Source organism: Xiphophorus hellerii, chromosome 11 (assembly GCF_003331165.1).
Source record: "Xiphophorus hellerii strain 12219 chromosome 11, Xiphophorus_hellerii-4.1, whole genome shotgun sequence".
NCBI classification, from domain to species: Eukaryota; Metazoa; Chordata; class Actinopteri; order Cyprinodontiformes; family Poeciliidae; genus Xiphophorus; species Xiphophorus hellerii.
This window is the reverse complement of record NC_045682.1, coordinates 25,502,265-25,523,760: the sequence shown is the minus strand read 5'-3', so window position 1 is coordinate 25,523,760 and position 21,496 is coordinate 25,502,265. Positions and strand designations below refer to the sequence as shown.

Sequence of the window (21,496 nt, the reverse complement as noted above, 5' to 3'; positions counted from 1 at the left end):
GAAAACAACACACTATATTTTTTGTAATACCAAAGGTTAAGAATAAGAACAATAAAATGTAATGTTTATTACCTTGAGTCTCTCTGAAACCCCATCGGTGAAGCTGATAGTAAACTCCTCCACCTTGGGAACCTTCAGCCGTTTTTTCTCTGTCTGGTACTCTGTCCGAGTTTTCACCACCACCTTAAAAAAAACAACAACACACAAACATAATTTTTCTCACACTTTTCATACAATGACACCCCCTCATATCTCAGAAATGTTGCGATTAGAAATCAACATATGAAAAACATGGATTAAATATGAACACTACAGCACAAATATTTGACTTTGGATGAAACACAACAAGTTAACAGTAAACAGTATGAGTCAACTATATTCCATGAACTGCTGAGTGGAGGAAGGTCCTGGGTTCAAATCCTGGTCTGCACTCTTTCTGCATAAAGTTTGCACTATGACTTCTATTGAAGCTTATAAAATATGACTTGTCTTTTGCCCTTAAGTATGAGTATATGTGCATTATTCTTTGTCTTGTGTATTATTTCATTTACTGAAAGGACTGAAATGTGACATCAGGGAACATTTATCAATAATTAACCTCATTATTATAGATGATGAAAATTCACCACTGCGATCCTGAAATGGACACAGTGCTTAAGCTGCTGTTTTGCAATCCCTGGATAGTAATCCCCAAGATTTTGGGGTAAGAGATGTTGAACACAGAAAAGGAAAATGGGGTGGAGGAAAAAAAGAAAAACAAGGCCAATGTCTCAGTGTCCTTGTGGCTGATTGTGCTGCTGCTAAGCAGCTCACTGTCACTTTGAGACAAAGCCAGAAACTGCTGTGCACACAAACCGACTCCACTATCTGAACAACAAAGCTTTCGTTTTGCTCCACAATGCTGCTATCTGAAAGCTGAAAGCTGCAGTAGGTGAATGCGGCGCGTTTCGTCGGACTCCTGAGGCGCAGAAGCCCCGTGGCTGTCGGTACAGCAGCACAAAATGCCTTGCTTGCCATTTTTAATGTCTAATTTTTTATGACAACTTTCTCGTTCTTGAAGTCATTTCACAACAAAATGCACAGAGCTTTCAGGTTTCAAACACAATGGGGTTTATGTTGTTTCATTACATTTTCCCCACCTCCAAGTCTCACTCCTTTGTTTCTTATTACCCAGTGAAGTGGCTATCAATCAACTTTAGCTCATTTTCACGCATCTTTAGCCACCAGCACCACCTTCTCTGATTAGAAGGGTCCCACTTTGTTCTGAAAACCAACAATTTATGAACACAAGCTTTTTTCAGTACACGATGTCAAAAGACATATTTAAAGTTATTAATTACATTTTCGTTGTGGTCATTCCTGAGCACATGTATTTTGTGGGTTTAGTTCAGCTTTCGCTGTTTATATATCCTTGAAGGACACAAAATAGAGATATAGATACATTTAGCTATTCTACTGATGGGATATTGTAAATATTCTTACAGGTACTTTAAATTAACAGCTATAATAAGTCATCTGTAATAACTAACTAGCTAGATAAAGTCTAGGGACATTAGGAAAGATTTACTGGAGAATAAGTGTTTTCATTTAAATCTGTAAAAGAAAAAATGTCTTTAACAACATGCTGTTCTCCTGCTTCATTGCAGGAATCTATATTCAGAGTTTTACAACTTTAGCGTTATGCCACACCTCATAACTGCTATTTTTACATAATATTTTACTTTTTCTCGATAAAAAGGCCTTATAAAGATTTTTAAAATGTATTTTAATTGAAGAACAACTAATCTAAACATCTAGCGGGCAAGGTGAGTAAATCGTCTATGTAGCATAGTAATATTTTTATCTAATAAAATCCAAACAAATCTAATGAACTGTTACAGTCACTACACCATCACTTCATCAAAATCATAAACAAGCTTTGAAGAGAACCACAGAACTCCAATAAAGGCATGGTAGTATCAAGTTATGCCAAGACTTTTAATAAAATATATGTTTCAAAACTACTACAGTTTTTTAGTCATGTGGTAGGTATTGTTTAAAGCCCTTTATTTGGATGAAAAGTATTTGTTCAAATGCCATGCAGCCATTTGATGCCTAAACTGAACAAGTACCAAAGGGAGACAAAGTTCAACTCATGTTTTTGTTGCAGAAAGACATTCTATTCGATTTTAGAGATAAAAGAAAACCTTTGGAAGATGTACAAGAACTACACTGCCACATAACTTGAAATATTAAATGTATCTGCACCTTTTTAGTTCTACTCCCCGAGTTTTGCCTCCTAGATATATCTTTAGTTTAGTTCTTTTTTGCTCTAGCTTGTATCATTATTCCTGTAGGATTTGCTCTTTCTGGTCTCTTTACTTCTCCATAGCTTTCTTCGTCTACATGTGTCTTGATTTAAGACACAGATTAAAAAGAATCAGAATTCCTGCAGTTTGAGAGAAATACTGGAGCTGGTTCCTAAACAGAAATTAAATCCACCCAAACGCAACCTTTAATTTACAACCATTAATCTCATCCTAAAATAGGTCCTTCTGAAACACAAACTAATGCCTGAAAAGCTGCCCCACAAATACTAAAGCAGGGTATTTTTAGAGCGATTAGAAAAAAGACGGAAACAGCAAACAAACCCATAGATCTAAGGTGGCTCTCATCCATGATAGTGGACCACATCAGCACAAAAGAAGACTATCTTACCCTCATTAATAAAGTCATGTGGTATTCCTTATTTATCAGGTGTGTCAAGATGTGAAGATCCAAAACAAGAAAGCAATATTAGAAATTCCGTTATTATTTTTTTCTGATATTTTTACACACTTTCCTGGCTCAATAATACTATGTATATCTCACAAACAACAATCACCACAATGTTTCCCCCACTGCACCTTTTTGATGTTGCTGCCTTACACTGGCTGCATTACAAAGAATTGTCCTACCTGTCTTTTCATCTCTTGCACGGCTGCTGACTATCTGCTCGTTTTTTTTTCTGCCAGCAAGACTTACGGTCCAACATCAAGAAAAGGTAGGCTAATGATTGCGGCTCAAGCAACACTTCAGCCTTGGAGAATCTAATTTTCATGAGTAATGTTTATTTTAAAAACCTTGAAAGCATGTGACCTTTAAATGTTTCTCTGTAAGAAATGGAGATGCATTTCAATTTGTTTTAGAGAGGCATGATTTACACCAAAAACATGCAGAAATCTTAGGACCGCAAAACATAAATGCACAAATTGGTCATTTTAATGTGATGACAGGGCTGTCCACTTAAACTGACAGGCTTGGAAAGGAGATCACTGAGGAAAAAACACCCAAAAAGATCTTTAGAAACTCTGGAGGATGTGCATAGATTTGCAGTTTAGGTTGAATTATCTTTATGTAAGAATGGCAAGAACAAAGCCCCTGTTTAAAGAAAGGAACACAAAGATCCATTTGCAATTTGACCAAAACCATTTAGCAAAAGATTAAATGAGACTAATGAGATGAAATTTCAGTCCCTGGATATTTGCATAATTAAACAGACATGCCACAATAGACTGTACTATCTGCAAGAGATGGATCTACAAAGTATCAAAAGGTTGAATATAATGCAAATGTTATTTTCATATTTTTATTTGTAAAAAAGTACAGTACTGAAAACTATGCATCCTTCTTTTCAATAAGTTTGTGCTACTTTGTATTTGCATGTCACATAAAATCCCAACAAAATAGATTTGTGGTTGTACCATAGCAAAATATGTAAAAGCAGAAGGGGTATTAATACTTTGTGTTTCAATGCAGTGAGCTGATGAAGAATATTTAGATGTTCCTTTAAAATGCCTTGAAAGTTTCAGTTGTGTAATTGAACAAGTTGAGAAGAGAATGTGGCATAAAGATGAGAACAATTTACATTTACAAGAAAACTCTATCTGTATATGTTTATTTCAGTTTTGATCTTTCTTGCAGGAAATCCATCAGAATTCCTCTTTCTGTGTCTTTCCCAGTGTGTTATTCCTTAGAACTGCTGCAGCAGTGATTGCTGTTTTATCTGTAATCCCTGGAGAGCAGGTTGTGGGAGTGTAGGTTTTTGGCAAGGTTCAGTGTGAAAGACAGCTGCAGACAATCTTTTTATTTTTTTTCTTGGCATCTTGGATTCTTTTGTTTCCTTATGAATAAAGGTATAAACAACATGTTTAATAAATAAGAAAAAAAAAATGAATCTCTCTTTGCTGAAGCACTGCAAAACAAGTTCCAAGAGGATCAAGTGATATTTTAATCAAAGATGATTAATGTTTAATCAGCCGCTCTTTTTATGTTGTCATATTTATTTGATTAGAGCTACAAACAGACATTGGTGTTGTTGCTTGTCTTTGGTAGGAGCTCAGAACGTAAATATTAACATGTCACGTTTCAGAGCAAATACGGACAAGAAGGCCTGATCTAATCGTACATGTATTTCTACACAATGGCAAATCCACTCATGTTGGATTTGCAATCATAATTAGTTTCCAGTTAGAGGTAGAGAATCTAGACATAAATCACAACCTGCTACCACAAGAAAGTAAATAAAAAGATATAGGCCTTAAAGTAAAGATAACTTGAATATTGCACTCTCAACATCTCATAGTAAACATTACAAAGGGTGAACAACCTCAAGGATATTATTGTTGTGGCCTAAACAAAAACAGATCATATAAATAAATTTTTTTATTACTGTGTCACCTCTACAACCCAATTAAAATAAATATAACTAGCATTTTATTTTTTTATATTCTATGTTTGAAGTATGTAATTTTCATACATACAAACTTTTATTTAGCAATGCATAATGTCCTGTTTCCCTGTGGTATCAATATGATGCGACCTAAAAGTTAATTTCACTTCGACTCTTCAAAAAGTAGGAAAGGCAACAAAATGCTATTGATGTCATACATGTGATTTTTAAAAATCAAGAAATGGCTTTAAATTATTACTTCTGAAAGTAATTTAAAAAATTCAACAAACAGGATAGAGTAAGGTCTCTTTTTTTTGCCCATCACATTACACTGAGGATTGTAATGCAGGGGGAAGAACATCTCCAGATTAATTAATTTGAAAGGTTTTTATACATCTTTTTAGCGTTGGCAATAAATGTAAAATGTTTTCTACATTTTTAAACCTGACTAATAACGTTCAAAGAAGGAAAACTTCCTGAAGCACTGTTGGCTTCTCACGGTGAGCCTTTTTGATCTGGAAAATAAAAGCAGCAGTTTGGCTTCTCCCATTATCAGAGGAATTAATCAGTCTCTAAGTGCACAGCAGCACAAACCTGGAGTAAGAGTAGCTTTTAAAGCAGCTCTGCTGGTTGCACACTATCTAAATACAGAACACTGAGTGACCATGAGAAAATATACCGCAGCTACAACGCAGTCCTCCACAGGCAGTGTGTGTTTGTAAAGCTGCTCAGAACCAAATGGGTGATATGAGGTCCAGGACTGATCATGTGAGCCAGAAATGATCCCTGTAAGCTTTGGAGGGCAGATTTAAAACAACAGTCTCAGATAAGTAGATAAACAATCAATTTTATTTTTCTAAATTATGTCCAAAAAACTGCCTTGAATTTAGCAATACTGACATTTTTATTCCAATGATTTACTTTTAGGAGCACATTCCAATTTTTGTTATGTTTAAGGTCAAAATATATTAAGAACACCAAAATAACACTGAAAAGCAATTCCACAAATTATTAAGCATCCTCCTTTTGGCTGTATGAAGTGCTAAAACAAGTTTCTAATTATTATTTCACAGTCTGCTTAGTTTATTGCTCCAGGTTTCTGTCACAGCTTCAGTGTTATCTCTAGCAGCTTTGTTCCCAAAAATTTCCATAACCTGCTGAGCAGCACACAGCATTTTTAGCAAGTACAGCTGGAAAGTACTTAACACTAGAAGAGTTAGATATTTTTATTCTCCTTAAGAAAAAAGCAAGCATGATAAGGGTGAATGTAGGATTTGTGTAAAAACAAAAAGAGTGGTCATGAGAAAACCGTGAATGAAAGACAGCAGAAAATGAACATTTTCTGAATACAGAAATTTGTGTTCACTACATTTTTCAATGTTCATTGTGACTTTGGTGTTCAAGCTCTGAGAGGTTAGAATAAAATCCAAAATACTCCATCACATTATTTTTAGTCAACAAATTGACAAAACAAAATGTACTAAGAGACTTTTCTACTTTACTAAGGCACAGTAAAAATGAATGAAGCACATATAAAACAAAATCCATTTAGATTATCGACATGATATAAAGCTGTAAGAGACGAGAACATCTTGATGTTTTACACTTCTGAGAAAATATTTTGGGGACTGATGAGGCAAAAGAGTATTTTTGGAAGATGTTGCATCAGAAGTAGAACATCAATCCTTCATTTAAATGTAGTGATGGGACGATCTGGATGATCTGATCACTGCTGCTCCAGGATCTCAACAGCTTGTTGTAACTGATGGAACCATGAATACTAAAGAAGATCGTCTGATCTTTAGCTTGTGACCGTATTCTCAAGCTCACATGGTTAATGAATGACAAGAATGGTCTGAAGAACACCAAGAAGACCAGCTCTTAAAGGCTTTTAGAATGGCCTAATCAAAGCCCAAACTTGAATCCAATTGAAATGCTGTGGTATGACCTAAACAAAAACTGCATGTCTTTAAAATACCTCCAATGTGGCTGAAATAAAAGGATTCTGAAAAGAAGAGAGGGCCAAGATTTCTCTTTAGTAATGCAAAGTTCACAAAAATATTTTTTCCAGCCAATGGTGAGAAAACCAGTTACTATGTTTAAGGTGCAATTATTTTTTTTCTTACTGGCTTAGGTTGGTTTGGATTTTTCTACCTAGAAAAATTAAGTCGTTGTTTGAAAACTGCATTGTGTATTTTCTCAGCCTACCTTTGTCTGGCAGTAAATTTTGTTTAATGATTTGAAACATTTAAATGTGACAAACCTATCAAAAACAAAAGGAAGTAAACCGTTTCTGACATTTAATTCAGCATCTCCTCATTGCAGAAGAATCCTAACAAAACTTATTTTGTGTCTCTTAAGCTGTGACTTTGTGGAAGACCTTGAATCCGTGTCCATGTCGTTGTGAACAAATAAATTATGGGAGTGTTGTTACTTGTATTCCTCCTTACCTCAGTTATCATTCTGTATTCTTTGTATAGTTACAGATTAATTTTATTAATTTTTTTGCCTTGAATTGCATCCATGCTCTCCCTGCTAGGAGCACAAATTCTAACAATTAAGGCTGCTGACAAATAAGAAACTTAATGGCAAATAATCTTTCCAACTCTCATTGTGTCCTGTGCAAGGACAAACATGCATCAGCATGCAGAGTCTGGACCAGCAGCTTTCTTACTGTGAAGCAGAGAAATGGCATGCAATATCTGCATCATCTGTGAGCAACTTTATTCACAAGCAGGAAACAAGTGCAATCTTTGAAAGAAAAAAAATGCAGTAAAACAACAACATGAATATTTCTACACAGCATATTCAGGTTCTGATGGCTGCAGTTTCGCTGCTCTTGATTCTGCTGGGACTGATTTAATCAGCGGGGAATGACTGACAGTTTGACTGATGTCCGTTTACAAACTGGTCGCTGCAGACATGATCGACATGCAATTCACACACTCACTTGCATGTGTCCACATGGCTGCACTCAACATGCACGCTGCTGGAAGCGAGCAATTGTTGTTGTGAGTAAGAATGCAAGTGTGTAAGTGCATTGAAGGACAAGTCATTGAACAGGTTTCTGAAATGGAAAGAGACGGTGGCTCCCTAAGCAGAATAAATGTGGGTTCAGACCTTGCACTGACTTTCTGCACGCTGTGACAGCAGCTGTATGATTGTGTTAGATTAAAGAAAAGCTTAAATACTAAGAACCCATCTTCAGATGTCCAGCTTATTAAAAATTTGACAATTTTGCATGCAAAATGGTTTTGGAGATTCTTTTTCTGAAAAGAAGTCTCAGTAGAAGTAGTTTTTTTATATTCTCTTTCTTATGCAATTCTTTGTGTGTGTGTGTGTTATTACAGATCAGTAGAAATGATGCAAGCACATATAATATGCACCTTTATGTTCCAGGCAAACTTGTGCACACAGTTTATTATAATAATCCAGGATTATTTTTTGGCGAAATACCTAACTTACATCAAAATCTATTCTGTTTTGAATCTGATTTTGTTATTTAAGGAATATTTCAAATTTAGACAAATCTGAAAAAAAACAACAACAATCATTTTGAATAAAGAGCAAAGCATTAGATTATTTTCAAATATTGATGAGAAAAATTATACATGCTATTGATATCTTTGTCAACTTCTACAGTTATTACTATTTTCTTTATTTATTTTTTTTTCATTTTTAATTAACCAAACTTTTTACTTGCTTCTCTTAGTAGCTATGAAAAGAAATAGTGCTTCTTTTCCTGTTAAGTTTTTTAAAAAAAACAGTGGTGATAAGTTGTGGCATTCCTCGAGGATCCATCTTGATATTGTGTACTGAAAAAGCTCCTGTTCGTCCATCAGACTATCCATGTTTCCTGTGGATCACCTTCCCATGAATCCAATGTTTAATTTTATTGTTACACACAGATTTATTTATACCTAAACATGTTTTCTAGTCAATAAAAGGTCACAATGACCACTGAACAACCTAAAAGTAAAAAAAAAGAAAAAACAAATTCAATAAACATTGAAAAACTGAGCCAATTGCCTTGAAGGGTGACTGGTTTTTGGTCTGCAAAAGCAAGATTTAGTTAAAACTGACTTTGTGTTCATAATTTTATGGCTACGAAGGGTACATTACACAATGAGAAATGAATTGTTTGTTTTCTCTACAGGAATCAGTTATTTCGATATTTAGAATGTTGCATACCTTTGCAGCATAAAATATAAATTTCTTTATTGGTAAGAATTTGAAATTATATAGCCATTATCTAAGACCTGCACCAAAGAAGATTGAAAAGTATTCTTCTGATAAATGTGTCATACCACAAATTAAACTAGCTGTTGTCTGTACGCTCACTGATGGAGGTTCTGCATGAATGGCACGTTGGGCAAGTCCCTCCTCTGCTGCCCCAGCCCTGACCAATCAAAATACAGGTAACCATCTAAATCTTGAGAAAATCTGCAGTACAGTCCAACACAAAGCACATAAAATTGATTCCCTTTTCCCAGCTACAAGCAGGAAACACCACACCAACTGCCCACTGAATGAACTCACATTAAAGCAACAAAAAACCTGAAAAATGGGCTACAGACAAATATGCCATATTTTTTATCTGATGCCAGTGCTTTGTCATATTTAAAGCCACCCGGCTGAGGATGACTTCACATTCTGAAGATAATGAAGATGCTGTGTTGACTGAGGAGTGCAAACAACCTCCAGGCTTCTAAAGTTTTTCAAGTTGGAAAAAAAATATCTTCAATAAACTGATGAGTAGCACAAAGGTAAAAATATAGATTTAAGCATCTGAAAAATTAAATAATGGTGTTGCACGGAACGTCGTAAAACACTGAAACACATTTCATACATAAAGCCTCCAAATGTGTTGAAAGTGATAATGAGCTTGCCTATTGCCTCATTCCATTCATTTCCATAATGTGCAATCAGCACAGCTCTCTGTCTCAACCCCGCAGATAGATGCACCAATCGGCTCTCCTCCACCGCCATGGTGACTGGATTAACGAGCGGCGGCGGAGTTACTATGGCATGTCAGGATGATAAATGACAAGCTGTCTGGCACCAAATCTGTCTCCTAATCTCAGCTGGAAAACAAAGGACACAGCCGGGAGACAGCTGAGATGAATGAACGTGTGAATGAATCAAACATCATAGGCGTGTGTGTTAATGTGTGTGTAAGTACTTTGGAGGAAGGGGTTATTCTAGTCAAGAGGGTTTCAGGATGGCATGGAACAAGAACATCGACTTAAATGGCAACAGAAACAGACAGACAGATGCACATCCAATAAAGCTCTCCCTGACATAATCACTCAAATTGGGCCGGCCCAAGTTATAAGAGGTCCCATGCAGAATGTCATTTGGAGGTCCACTTCCTGTTGAGCCACCTCAGAGTTAGCAACCGTCCTTTTATTGACAGTATTTTATTTTTTCCCCCCTTTCTGCGGTCAGGAACATTTTTTTTTTTTTCTTTTTCTGTTAAGTGCATAATGAAACTCCAACATTTTTGCTATAAAAACGTGTCAGCCAATGGCGTTCACTATGTTATATTTTTTCTTGAGTTTTCTTAACAAATAAATAACGTTAATGGGTAAGATATAATAGTGGCTTTATAGATTTGTCAACATATTTTTTTTCCAGAGTATAATTTTCACGAATGGATGATTTTAATTTAACTCACTGTATGTGTTCATGTGTGTTTACTGCAAATGTTAGTCATATTTGGTTCCAGTCACTGATCTTTCTCTTAACAAACAAGGTGGACAAAGTTTTCCTGGCAAATGATCTAGTTTTCCTATTGGCCGAAGGTGAATTTTACAGGAGAACTTTTAATTGACAATAAATGGGGGAAGTGGTTGTTAATATTCCTAATATTTTTAGGAATCATGTACAGACTTTCTGCAGCCGTCCAAATCAGTGTTTCTTCATTCTGTTTCAGTCACATATGTGTAGGTAATGTGAATAACTAAAATAAATCCAATTAGAATCAGAAAAAAATATAATAGTACTTGCAGTTAACAAGCACAAACGATTTGTAGATTATGGTTATTTCCATAAATACTTTTTAAACTAGGGGTGTCATAAAACAAATTCTTTTCACACTGTTAAGCTTTGTAGCGTATCTTCCCTAACAATCAGGCTGGCACATTGCATACATCACCCCCAAATGTTAGCGATTGGGTAAAATCAGATCCAGTAATTTAAAGGTTCAACAGATTCTCGGTACGAAGCAAAGCACAGAACAACCGGCTGGTTTTTACCTGATTAATAGAGGGTAGATGTGGGGGAAAATGTCCAGACAAATGTTAGAATAATTGTCAGAATTGGACAATTATCCCCTGATTGGCTCTGATCTGTAAGTGTTGCCCCCTTTGTTGAATGCAACAAAAGTAAAAACTCAAATTGCTTTCTATTCATTCTTAAATGCATCAACCAAGATCATGGAACTGACACAAATCACAAAATATAGAGAGGAATATGTGCTTCAGTGCATAACTTAAGATAATCTTGTTATTCCTTTTTTCAGTCAGATTTAACACCTCTATGAAGGATAAGACTGAAATTGTTACTTTCTTTGAAGTTATTGGAAAAACTCCATAGCATCTCCGCTGCTGACAGCGTTGTTGTTTTATTTGTTTCAGCTACTTTATTTGTAAACATAAACTTGCATCTTCCGTGAGGCTCCACAGCTGTCACCAAGTTTGCTTGTACCTCAGGCCGGCTCTGCTGTCCCTCATACACAAACACAGATAAAACCCACAGAGCTGGTGGGCTGTACGTGTCTCACCTTGTCAGGTGCTTGGCTCTGGAGGCTGCCAACATCCAGAGGAGTAATGAGGGGCACATTCTGAAAGCCGTCCTCAACACTCACAGCTTTGGCCCCTTTGTCCTGAAGATTACTCCCCAGTTTCACCATCGTCAGCTTTGCTGTATCCCTTTATTTCCCTCAAGAGCTGCTCCTGAAAACAAACCAAAAAAAACCAGTACATCTTATGCTCCCCGGAACAAACACAGAGAAATAAGTTCAGAAGTCACAGATATATGGTCAGTTTGTGGATTTGTTTACAGGCAGAAATTATTCTGGGTTTGCGATAATATGCAAAAACATGGACATTTTACGCACGATTTTTATTTTGGAGGAAAAACAGACTATACATTCTCTCACCGCCGTTTTAGCCAAGAAAAGTGATGCCACTTACTTCGAGCTGTTCGTCCTTGTCCGTCCTCCTGCTCTGGTCTGCGGCAGCGCTGAGTGCGGACCAGAGGATGGAGCTCTGGGGAGCAGGTGAAGCCGCGCTGCGGTGTCGCTGCTGCTGATGCTGCGGGAAAGCAACACTGCGCCGCCGAGGACAAGCTGGATGTCTGGCAGCGGGTTTCCGTCAAGCAAAGGCAGCCCAACCCCCTAATCCGAGCACAGCCTCTTCTTCTCCGTGGAGCTACACCCGCTGGAGCTGCTGGCCGCTAGAGGGATGTTTCGCCTTCTTAATCCCCCGGTCTCGATTGTTTGGTTAAAGTGGAAGCTAAATTAATGTTGCATTTGACAGTGCCTCGTAAATTCCAGATTCTACATCGGGAAGGTGGAATCATTTGGAAAATAATATGGAACAAAAGAAAAAAAAATAAAAAATCTATTATAAATTAATTTAAATTCAGATGATGAAATAAAAAATAGAAATGTTTTAACTAAAAAAAAACAAAAAAAAACCAGCTGATTTTTACTTTGAAAATCTCTCACATCACATGGATACTTCAGCTGTTCATAATCCACACATTGCTAGCTGTATATATATTTTCAATTATTCGTAGGTTTAGGAATGTGTATAGAGGCTTTATAACCCAAACGCAATCAACATCAGGTGAGTTGTGTCAGTTTTACTTTTTGTCCTACACTGCCATCTGGCGATATTGTTATTGTATTACAGACTGTGAGAAGCGTAACATCAGACCTTGTGTTGAGTTATATTGCTTTAAGTATTCCTACTACATTTAATTTTTCCTTATTTGGACATCTGACATCCACAAACTCACGTTTGTTTTATTGGATTCCATAAACCAACACAAATTGGGGCATAATTATTAAATAGAAGGTTGAAGGTCCAAACTGAAATTTGGAAAGTGCAGCAGGCATTTTACATTCAGCCCCCTTTCCGCTAACATCCCAAAGTAAAATCAAGTAATCAAGTCATAGACAATCTGTCTATGACTTAATTAAATTTAATTATAAATAAATCTGTTCTGCAGAAGTTTTGTCAGAGAACATGACTGAACAGCATGAAGGTCAATGAGCACAACAGACAGGACAGGAATGAAATTGTGGAAATGTTTAAAGGAGAGTTAGGCAATAAAATAATGTCCCAAACTTTGGACATTGAGTATTTCTCAATTATCAGCCAAAACTGAACACAGTATACCACAAGTGCAAACCTACCAAACTGTCAGGGATGGAAACTATTGGTGAGAAAAGCAGTAAATAGACCCGTACTAACTCTGGAGGAGTTACCAATGGTAGCAGAAAATATATTCACCAATATATGTTGTGGAGATGCATTTTTCCATCGAGGGCAGAAAAACTGGATGGAGATACATGCAGGGCAATCCTGGAAGAAAACCTATTAGAGGCAGCCAAAAACCTGAACCTTGGGCCAAAAATACACCTTTCAGCAGGAGAACAGCTCTGTGTTTACAAACTGAGCTGCAATGGAGTCATATACTGGTATATGTTCAGATATGTGGTGAGATTGTGTGTGAAAAGTCAAAATTCTTCTGCAAAGCACCAAAACTTGGTATAGTTTTGACAGCAACTAAACAAGAGGCCCTTTAGTCTTTATACCATCAAACAGTTCTGTACTGCTTGTGACCACAGAGTTCCAAAAATAATTAAACTGTGAAGGTGTAAAAGAGCAAACATGTTCTGGCAAACCATCCTAAGGTATCTGAATGAGAACTGAAGCATGACATTGTTGAATAAGGAGGACAGCCTTTTCACTCTGAAAAAATAGAGTATTGATTTCCTTCTTTGAAAAATTGGACTAAGCACTTTAGTTGTATGAATAAAAGCTGAGTAGTCTAGACTCTGGGCTGGCAGAAAATAAGCATTTGTTTGGCTGAAAAATGATATTGTGGGGAAAACGTTTTTGCAGCCGAAGCACACAGTCAAGTGGTGGCTTTCATGGTGTATTAGATTTTTTTTTTTTCCCCATTAACATGTCTTTTGGTACGTATCGATTCATATGTGGAATATGCAGTTGCAATTTTTTTTACACATCTTTACCAGGGATGCCAATAAATGAGAAGGTATTATTCCTCTATGATTTGAGTGCAGTTCCACTCATTTATTACCAGTCATAAAATTACAGGGTCCTACAGTCAGTCTGATTTAAGCCTTCACACGGCATGAAGGCATCAGTATGGGGGCCTACAAAACAAAACTGACATTTACATGCATCTTGACAAAACCTGGTATTTACAAAATGGGAAGGTTTTTCTCAGTAAATTAGACTACTATAAGGAAGTTTATTTTAATAACTCCATTCAAAAAAATGAAACTTTTTAATAGTTGTCTCTACACACACATATACAGTATATATCCCTAACCCAGAGAATCATAAACATCTTCCTTAATAGAGTAAATCACAAAATATTTGTGATTTAGCTAAAGCTGCCTTACGTTAAACATGTCAACAGAAAGGTGGGTGAAAGGAAAAGGTGTGGTAGAATAAAGTGCTCCAGTAACAGTGAAGACAACTTTAGGAGGGTTGTGACGCAAAGTCCATTGAAGAGTTTGGAGACTGACAAGGATGATGATGATGATGAATACTTTATTAATCCCCAAGAGGAGTCTGCACACACAAACTGTCACTTTCCTCATGTTAAGATCTGAACCAGACTCAATGTCAGAAATACTGTGCTGTAGCTGAGTGGTCCAAGGTCCACTTCAGATGAAAACAAATGTTGCATTCAATTTTGAAAAATTTAAAATTAGGATCTTAGGATCAGATTCTAAGATCATGCTTGTGGATTATTGTGAACCTTCCACAGTCAGTAATGATTTAAGGAGCCGTTTCATCTGCTGGTGTTTATCCAGCCTTTTTGTTTAAAGTAAATCCACCAGGAAATTTTAGAGCACTTCATGTTTCTCCAGACTGACAAGCTTCCTGGAGATGTTGCTTTTCTGTTCCAGAGGGACTTGGCACCTGTCCATATTGCACAAAAAACATCAATAAGTGCTTCATTAACTATTGCATCGATGCATTTGATTGGCCAGAAAACTTCTGTAATAAAAATAACAGAATTTATGGACTATTGTCAAGTGGAAAATGAGAAAGAGTTAGTAAAACAGAAAAGCTGCTGCTGGTAAAGCAACCTGAACTGCCTGTACCATCTCAGAGCCACAGGCTGATTGGTACTCAGCTAAATACGCAAAAAACTCAACACAAGGAAACATATAGTAATAGGCAAACTACAATTTGAAAGTCCTAACACAAAGCATAAATAATCAGACCATTACACACACTTTCATCACAGTTAAGATTTATTTCATTCAACATTTCACATTACAAATATTTAAAAATTATGCATACTGTTATAAATAGTTGGCTGCAAACAATTAAATAACATTAGATTTTTCTTTTTCGTTTCACTAGCACTTCTACAGACCAACTCCTAGAAATATGGACATATCCGTATTACATAACTTAATTAGAAAGGAAAATACAAAAATAGGAACTTATAAAGTGAAATGACAATAAAAATTAAGGTGATATCTTAAGTAAAAAATGCTATTAATAAATACAACAACCTTCCCATACACAGTTAAAAACTATTGAAATCTTGCCATTAAGTAACATCATTAACAGACAAATATTTAAATATTTATTTTCCTTCAGAAAATGTGAACCATATATTGTGGAGCACAATATAGCAATTAGTAAAAACTAGACACTTTAACATATTAAAAGCTTCACCTCAAAAATATAACAAAAATCTGATCAAAATTATAAAAATCAATTATACATTCCAATTAAAAATATACCAATAAACAGCTAAATACATCGTTGACCTAATAATTACAATGCAATCAATCACAGTAGCTTAAAATAAACCAAAAAAATAAGCAAAATGAGCACAAAAACCTTTAATGTTTTAAAAATAACTTCAATTATTTATATTAGTACAAATAGTTTGATTTCTTTTCTTTTTTACAAACACCAGCATGAAAAGGATTACAATAACAGTAGAAAATGACTGTGAAAAACATATTAACATCTTCTTTAATTAAATGTCTGCAATTAAAAATGGCATTAAAGAATTACATTGCAAAGAGTCTTTCTCTGGAAAAAGGTTCAAAAGAAGTATTGCACATAACAACTTGAAGTTAACTTGCAACAATTTACCACATTCAAGTCTTTAAGCTCCCCTTTCCTCCAGATAGGTCTACGTAAGCTCACCGCGACGCACGGCGGGGATAAGTTCTCAAGTCTTTTCAAAACAGTGTTTCTTTTTGTTTGTTTGCTTTTTTTAAAATCTTTTTGTCATTTTTATATTTTTTTTTAAACACGGATGCTCAAAGTCCTGCACTGCCTTATCGGATTAAGGTTTTTTTTTATGTTTATCTCTCCATCATGTGCATCCCTGCAGGTCTGCGGATAAGGGGAAGCGGGGGGGAAATCGACACGAGGGGAGTGAGGGGGAGAGCTGAGGTGTCCTTAACATAATAGTTAAACATTTGGTGCACACCACAACAGTTAATTTTAATATCTAATTCATGTACTTGTCATTTTCTCTTTTTTCGTCATGCATGCTAAGGGTTACAATAGGTGCTAGTTGGCAAGTTCAAGAATATATATATATGTATATGTATATAGATTTTTTTTTTCAAATATTAAAATATCTAAAACACCAAACATCCATTCTTGTGGTACAAGATTCAGCGTTAAGCGTGAACCAGATTTTGCATTCTCCTCTTTATAAGTTATGCTCCATCTATGGAGAGGAAACCAAGACAGAAGTTGCCATTTCCTCCAACTAGTACAGCCAAGTCTGGAGACATTTACATCAATTTGAAATTAAAAGATTTTTTTTCTTCTTCTGTTCCCGCCATGCTTTTTATTGAGCAGATCGACTGGAGAACATCTGGTGTATGACCAATAAAAAAGAAAAAAAATAAATTAAATACAAAGACCAAGAGAGCTTTCCGCTTTGGTCTCTCCTCTGCAGATCTGAAGTCGCATCAACAAAACTGCGCACTCGTAAAGTTGTAAAGATTCCTCAGCACGGAAATGTATAAAAAGCATAATTGAAAATAATATATATTGAAAGCACTCAACTTTTTTTTGTCCTTTTTTTTGAAAAAATGAAACATCTCCGTATATGCAGATCTCTCAGTAACAAAAGTACAAAAGCTACCTTTCACAATGTGAAAAATTGAGGTATTGCAAAAAGGAGTTTCCCCATTTTGTGAAAAATGTGCCTAAAATGACTGTTTGGAAAAAAAGACAAAAAAAAGGAAAAAAAAATATTTAGAAAAGTAGTGCATAATAAATGTTTGTATGTGCATGACAAAATAATTTAGCTAGAAAACACTGTACCAAAAAATCAGCAGGCCATGTATAAAATAATCTTTTTTTTCATCTCATTTAAACAGCAAATTCTTCACAAAGTGTTTTTTTTTTTTAACTTCTAAAATGCTCACCCGCAAAACTGATGCACGGGGTGCAAAGCGACACCCCCCGCCAATATGAGGATTCTCACTAGTGTGTGTTATTAAATCAAGTTTCGGTACTGACTCCCTGACGTTTAAATGCTCGGCTAGAAGATCGCCACTGAGTGACGGAAAACACCAAAGAAAATGAGAGGATTATTTTCACCTTTGCTGTGGGAATGTGCACTTTAAACTTGCAGAAGTATTTGAGATTAAAAAAAAACAAAAACAAAACAAAACAAAAAAAAAAAAATACGTGCCTGACAGAACCACCTCCGCTTTGAGCTGGGGTCTTTTTCTGTGCGTCTGCAAGCTCTGTTGGGTTTTCCACAGATGGTGATCACTGTTAAATATATCTGCAGCGCCTGCATTGTGTTCAATGCCAATCTTTGGTTTGTTGTAGTCCACCAGGGCTTAACGGTGAAACAAAAACTGGGTCGGAGTGATACATTTATGAGCATATATATATAGAGAGAGAGAGAGAAAGAGAAATTAAAAAGTAACTCTAAAGAAATGAGAGAAAACATAAAAATCCTGACAGGAAATGAGCTACAGCATGACCCACTACTGCACAGCCATCTTTGGTTCCCATGAGCCACTGGGTGCAACCGAATGGGCCTGAAAACTGCATGTGGGTCACGATTGTGTTGTAGTAGTAGTAGTAGTAGAGCACACTGCAAGGGAATATCTTCATTTATGCTTCTAAAACACTGGATGCTGAGTTGGATTCACTTGGCAGCAAAAAGGATGGAGGGACGCCCCCTCCGTGAATCGAACGCGTGCTGATGATGTGCAAAGCAGATTAACGCAAACTGCACGCTTCATTGAGCGTCGCTTTCAATCTTGGATGTAAAAGGAGCACTTTTGTTATTAAAGACTTGGGAGAATTGCACAAATGGGTTTTAAGGGAACCAGCGGAGACAGGCGCTTCCTGTTTGGTGCTGAAAAGGTGGCGCCGCACAAACATACTCATGCCCCTTAAACTTTTTTTACATTTCAGTTTATTTTTTCCAGGAAATGCTGTCTAATAAACCATCACTAAGTAGTACATAAATAACATGTTTCCACCCATTTTCAATCTGCTACCGCTAAATGAAATTCAATGCTACTAAACTCTGGTTTCATCTACCATCTGAGTTTTGGATGGAGGAAAACCGACACTACATATTACCCTGAATATCTCATCCACAAGGTAAAACATGGTAGAGGCAGCATCATGTTGTGGGTAGCAGGGTGGACACAGCAGACTGGACGATGGCTGGAGGTAAATAATGGGAAGAAATTAAGAGGAAAACCTTGTCATATGGGACCATTCCTAACCAAACAGCCAGGGCTATAATGGAAAGGTCTGGATCAAATCTGTGTTAGAATGGCCCAGTCAAAGTCTAGGCCTACGAATCTGTGGCAAGATTTAAAAATTGATGTCGAAAGATATTCTCCATCTGGATTGAGATGGAGGAGCCTGCCACAGTTTCCAGTTTATATTTGTACACAAACTATTCTTTTCCTCCCACTTCATTATTTTGTGTTGGTATCTCGTGAAAATCAGATAAAATAACCTGAAATTTGTGGTTGTAATGTCACTAAAATGTAGAAAAAGATTAAGAGGTATGAAATACTTCTGAAAGGCGCTGCACCTTCACCTCATGTCCCGAATAATCTGGTTTTGATCCAACAACGAGGCTGCGCTCTCGGTTAGCTGCTAGTCTCGTTCTAGAGGCCAGAAGCGGGCATGAGGAAGGGGAAGTGGGGCTGCATTCATCTCTTCGCCTGCCTCTTCCGTATCCTCCCTTAGCCATACATTCCCATGTTACACTGTATACTGTACGATACTTTACTCCGTCCCTAGCACAACCCTGGGTTTGATTACAAAAATAAGGAGGTGATGAAGCAAGCGAGTAGAAAACTGTGCCTGTTATGTCACTCTTTGTCTGTTGCATCACTTCCCTCTGATTCTCGCTCAAAGGGAAGCTCAACACCAGAGAGTGGAAATGTGTTTTTTCTTTTCTTGCTTACTTGCTGTTTTTTTCCTTCTTCTCCTTAATGTATTCGGCACATTAGCAGCTGAGTTTGAGGTATTGGTTTTTGCATGTGAAAAATGGAGATCAAAACCCAAATCTGTGTTGCTAAAATTTGTTGTGTGGTTTTTTTTCAAGTAACGTCAAAATGTCTGTATGGTCTTGGAACTCATAAAAAGAGTTTTTCTTCTTTTTTTTTCTTTCAAACAGGGAGAGAAAAGACTCCATTTCTTCCTGCAGCGGGCCCTTTCTGTTCTTCAAAGTTAATTAGAATTCAGCTTTGGTTAACTACAAAAGGGTCTCATATACTCATATACGGTGTCTTCACTCTTTAAAACAAGAAATAAGTGCACTCTTCTTCAGCAACACCTTTGTTAATCACATTTGCTCTGGAGCTTCTTGCAGCAATAGCAAACTTAATCCCACATCTCAGAAATAAATAGCCAATGACGCACTTTTTCAGCAGCATTTGCTGTGAAGACTGTACAAAAGGAAAAAGGCAACAGCTCTGCTACAATATAAGACAGCTGAATGTCAAATCAAAGGTGTTTTTAAGGGCCTCTTGTATCAAAAGGAAATATTCTTTTTAGAAAAATATGCCAATTGAATAGCAGAGTACCATATCACACATCAAAACTTTCCTATATTTATATATATATCTTTTTTTTTGAGAACTAATAAAAATATTTCAAAAAATCAGAAAAAAAATAAAATTATGTTACATTTTCTTCCCCCTAAATGGACATATTTGGATACAATTCCAGTTTTTCTTTTCTATCTCCAAAATATTGATATATATTAACTTTAAATAAAACCAGAACAAAATGCTGTTAGGTGAAATTAGAGCAAAAAAGGAACCAGCAACAGAAAAGTGCATTTATTTGTACAATGATTTGCGACTCCTGCACTACCTCTCCTTCCCCTGCTTCTCTGTCGCCTCTCCCTCTCCGTCGCTCAGTTCCAGCGGAAGGAGATGTGGCGCGGCCGGTCACCTCCCTCCTTCACCAGGGGCTTGTGGAACTCGCGGCCGGCGCGGGAGTGGATGGCCGCCCAGCAGTACTCGCAGTAGTACTGCAGGCAGGTGACGTTGGCGCAGAAGAACGGCGCGAACTTGCCGCCACAGCGGGTCCCCTGGCACTCATCGCACAGCTGGTCGTCGAGCACGTATGGCTTCACTTCCACCTGGTCGCAGAGATGAGGATTAGACTTTTTCTTTTCGCAAAAGTTTCTAGGTGATGTAGATACTCTTGTTCTACACATTACTCACTTCAATATTTCAGACTTTTTACAAGTTTTATGAATTCATGGCATATATTTATATAGCAGAACGGCTTTAAATATTTAGCCTGAAGAAATGAGTGAAGGAGTGGGAGGGAGGGAAGAGAGGACACAGGAAAGATGGAAATAAAGTTGCTACTTTCTTTTCTTCTGAGTAAGTTTTAAGTACACAAGTCAGTAAGTAGCTAAGTAAGACAGGAAGAAAGAACAAAAGTATTTTTAAGTAAGAAAGTAACTAAGTAACTAAGGAAGGAAGAAAAAAGTAAGGAAAAAGGAGTGATGAAGGAAAGAAGGGAAGAAAGGACATTGTAAGTAAGGAAGGGGGGAGGAAAAACGATAGAAAAGAGAGAAACCTGAAACCAGATCTGAAAACTACAAAAATTTATTCCAGACTTTTCCAAACTGCATTAGACCCATGGAAAGTTGTCTTTACTTTAGATGTTCCCTCCAACCTGGCCAACAATCCCTTCTGAGTTGCTTAAAGTTGTAAATCTTTCCTTGTGGAGAATTCAAACCAGCATTTGACAAAATCAGGTCAGTGTGACTTCTCCAAGCAGATTTACCTGCTACTTCCAGCTCTTCTCAGGGATTTCAAGTGAAACATTCTGATACTAAAAACCAGCAAATCACTGAACTATACAAAACCAACAATCATATTTCTTGCAAACAGAATGAATACTACCACTGCTTCCTACTATTATTGGATCAGAAAAAAAAAATCTGCTGACAGAAGTCATATGAAGGGAAACGTTTAGACCAGGTTTCAGCCTTAAATATTTCTCAGTGTTCATTAGAAATGTACCTATCATACAA

At 36.6% G+C, this 21,496-nt stretch overlaps 2 protein-coding genes across 3 annotated transcripts in view; both read right to left on the bottom strand.

Moving 5' to 3' along the window:
• Positions 1 to 12,225, bottom strand: part of nsg2 (neuronal vesicle trafficking associated 2) — a 32,971-nt gene extending 20,746 nt beyond the window's left edge. Inside the window, exons 1-3 of the mRNA XM_032576864.1 lie at positions 11,887 to 12,225; positions 11,475 to 11,646; positions 73 to 183 (exon numbers count right to left, since the gene is read on the bottom strand). Coding sequence (XP_032432755.1) covers positions 73 to 183; positions 11,475 to 11,603 — 240 coding nt within the window. The 5' untranslated portion in view covers positions 11,604 to 11,646; positions 11,887 to 12,225. The remainder of the gene's footprint in view (positions 1 to 72; positions 184 to 11,474; positions 11,647 to 11,886) is intronic.
• Positions 12,226 to 15,200: 2,975 nt separating this feature from the next.
• Positions 15,201 to 21,496, bottom strand: part of cpeb4b (cytoplasmic polyadenylation element binding protein 4b) — a 40,072-nt gene continuing 33,776 nt past the window's right edge. For both annotated transcript variants that reach the window (XM_032575860.1, XM_032575861.1), the window contains one exon: positions 15,201 to 20,587. In XM_032575860.1, the coding sequence (XP_032431751.1) occupies positions 20,360 to 20,587 (228 nt within the window). In that variant the 3' untranslated portion in view covers positions 15,201 to 20,359. The remainder of the gene's footprint in view (positions 20,588 to 21,496) is intronic.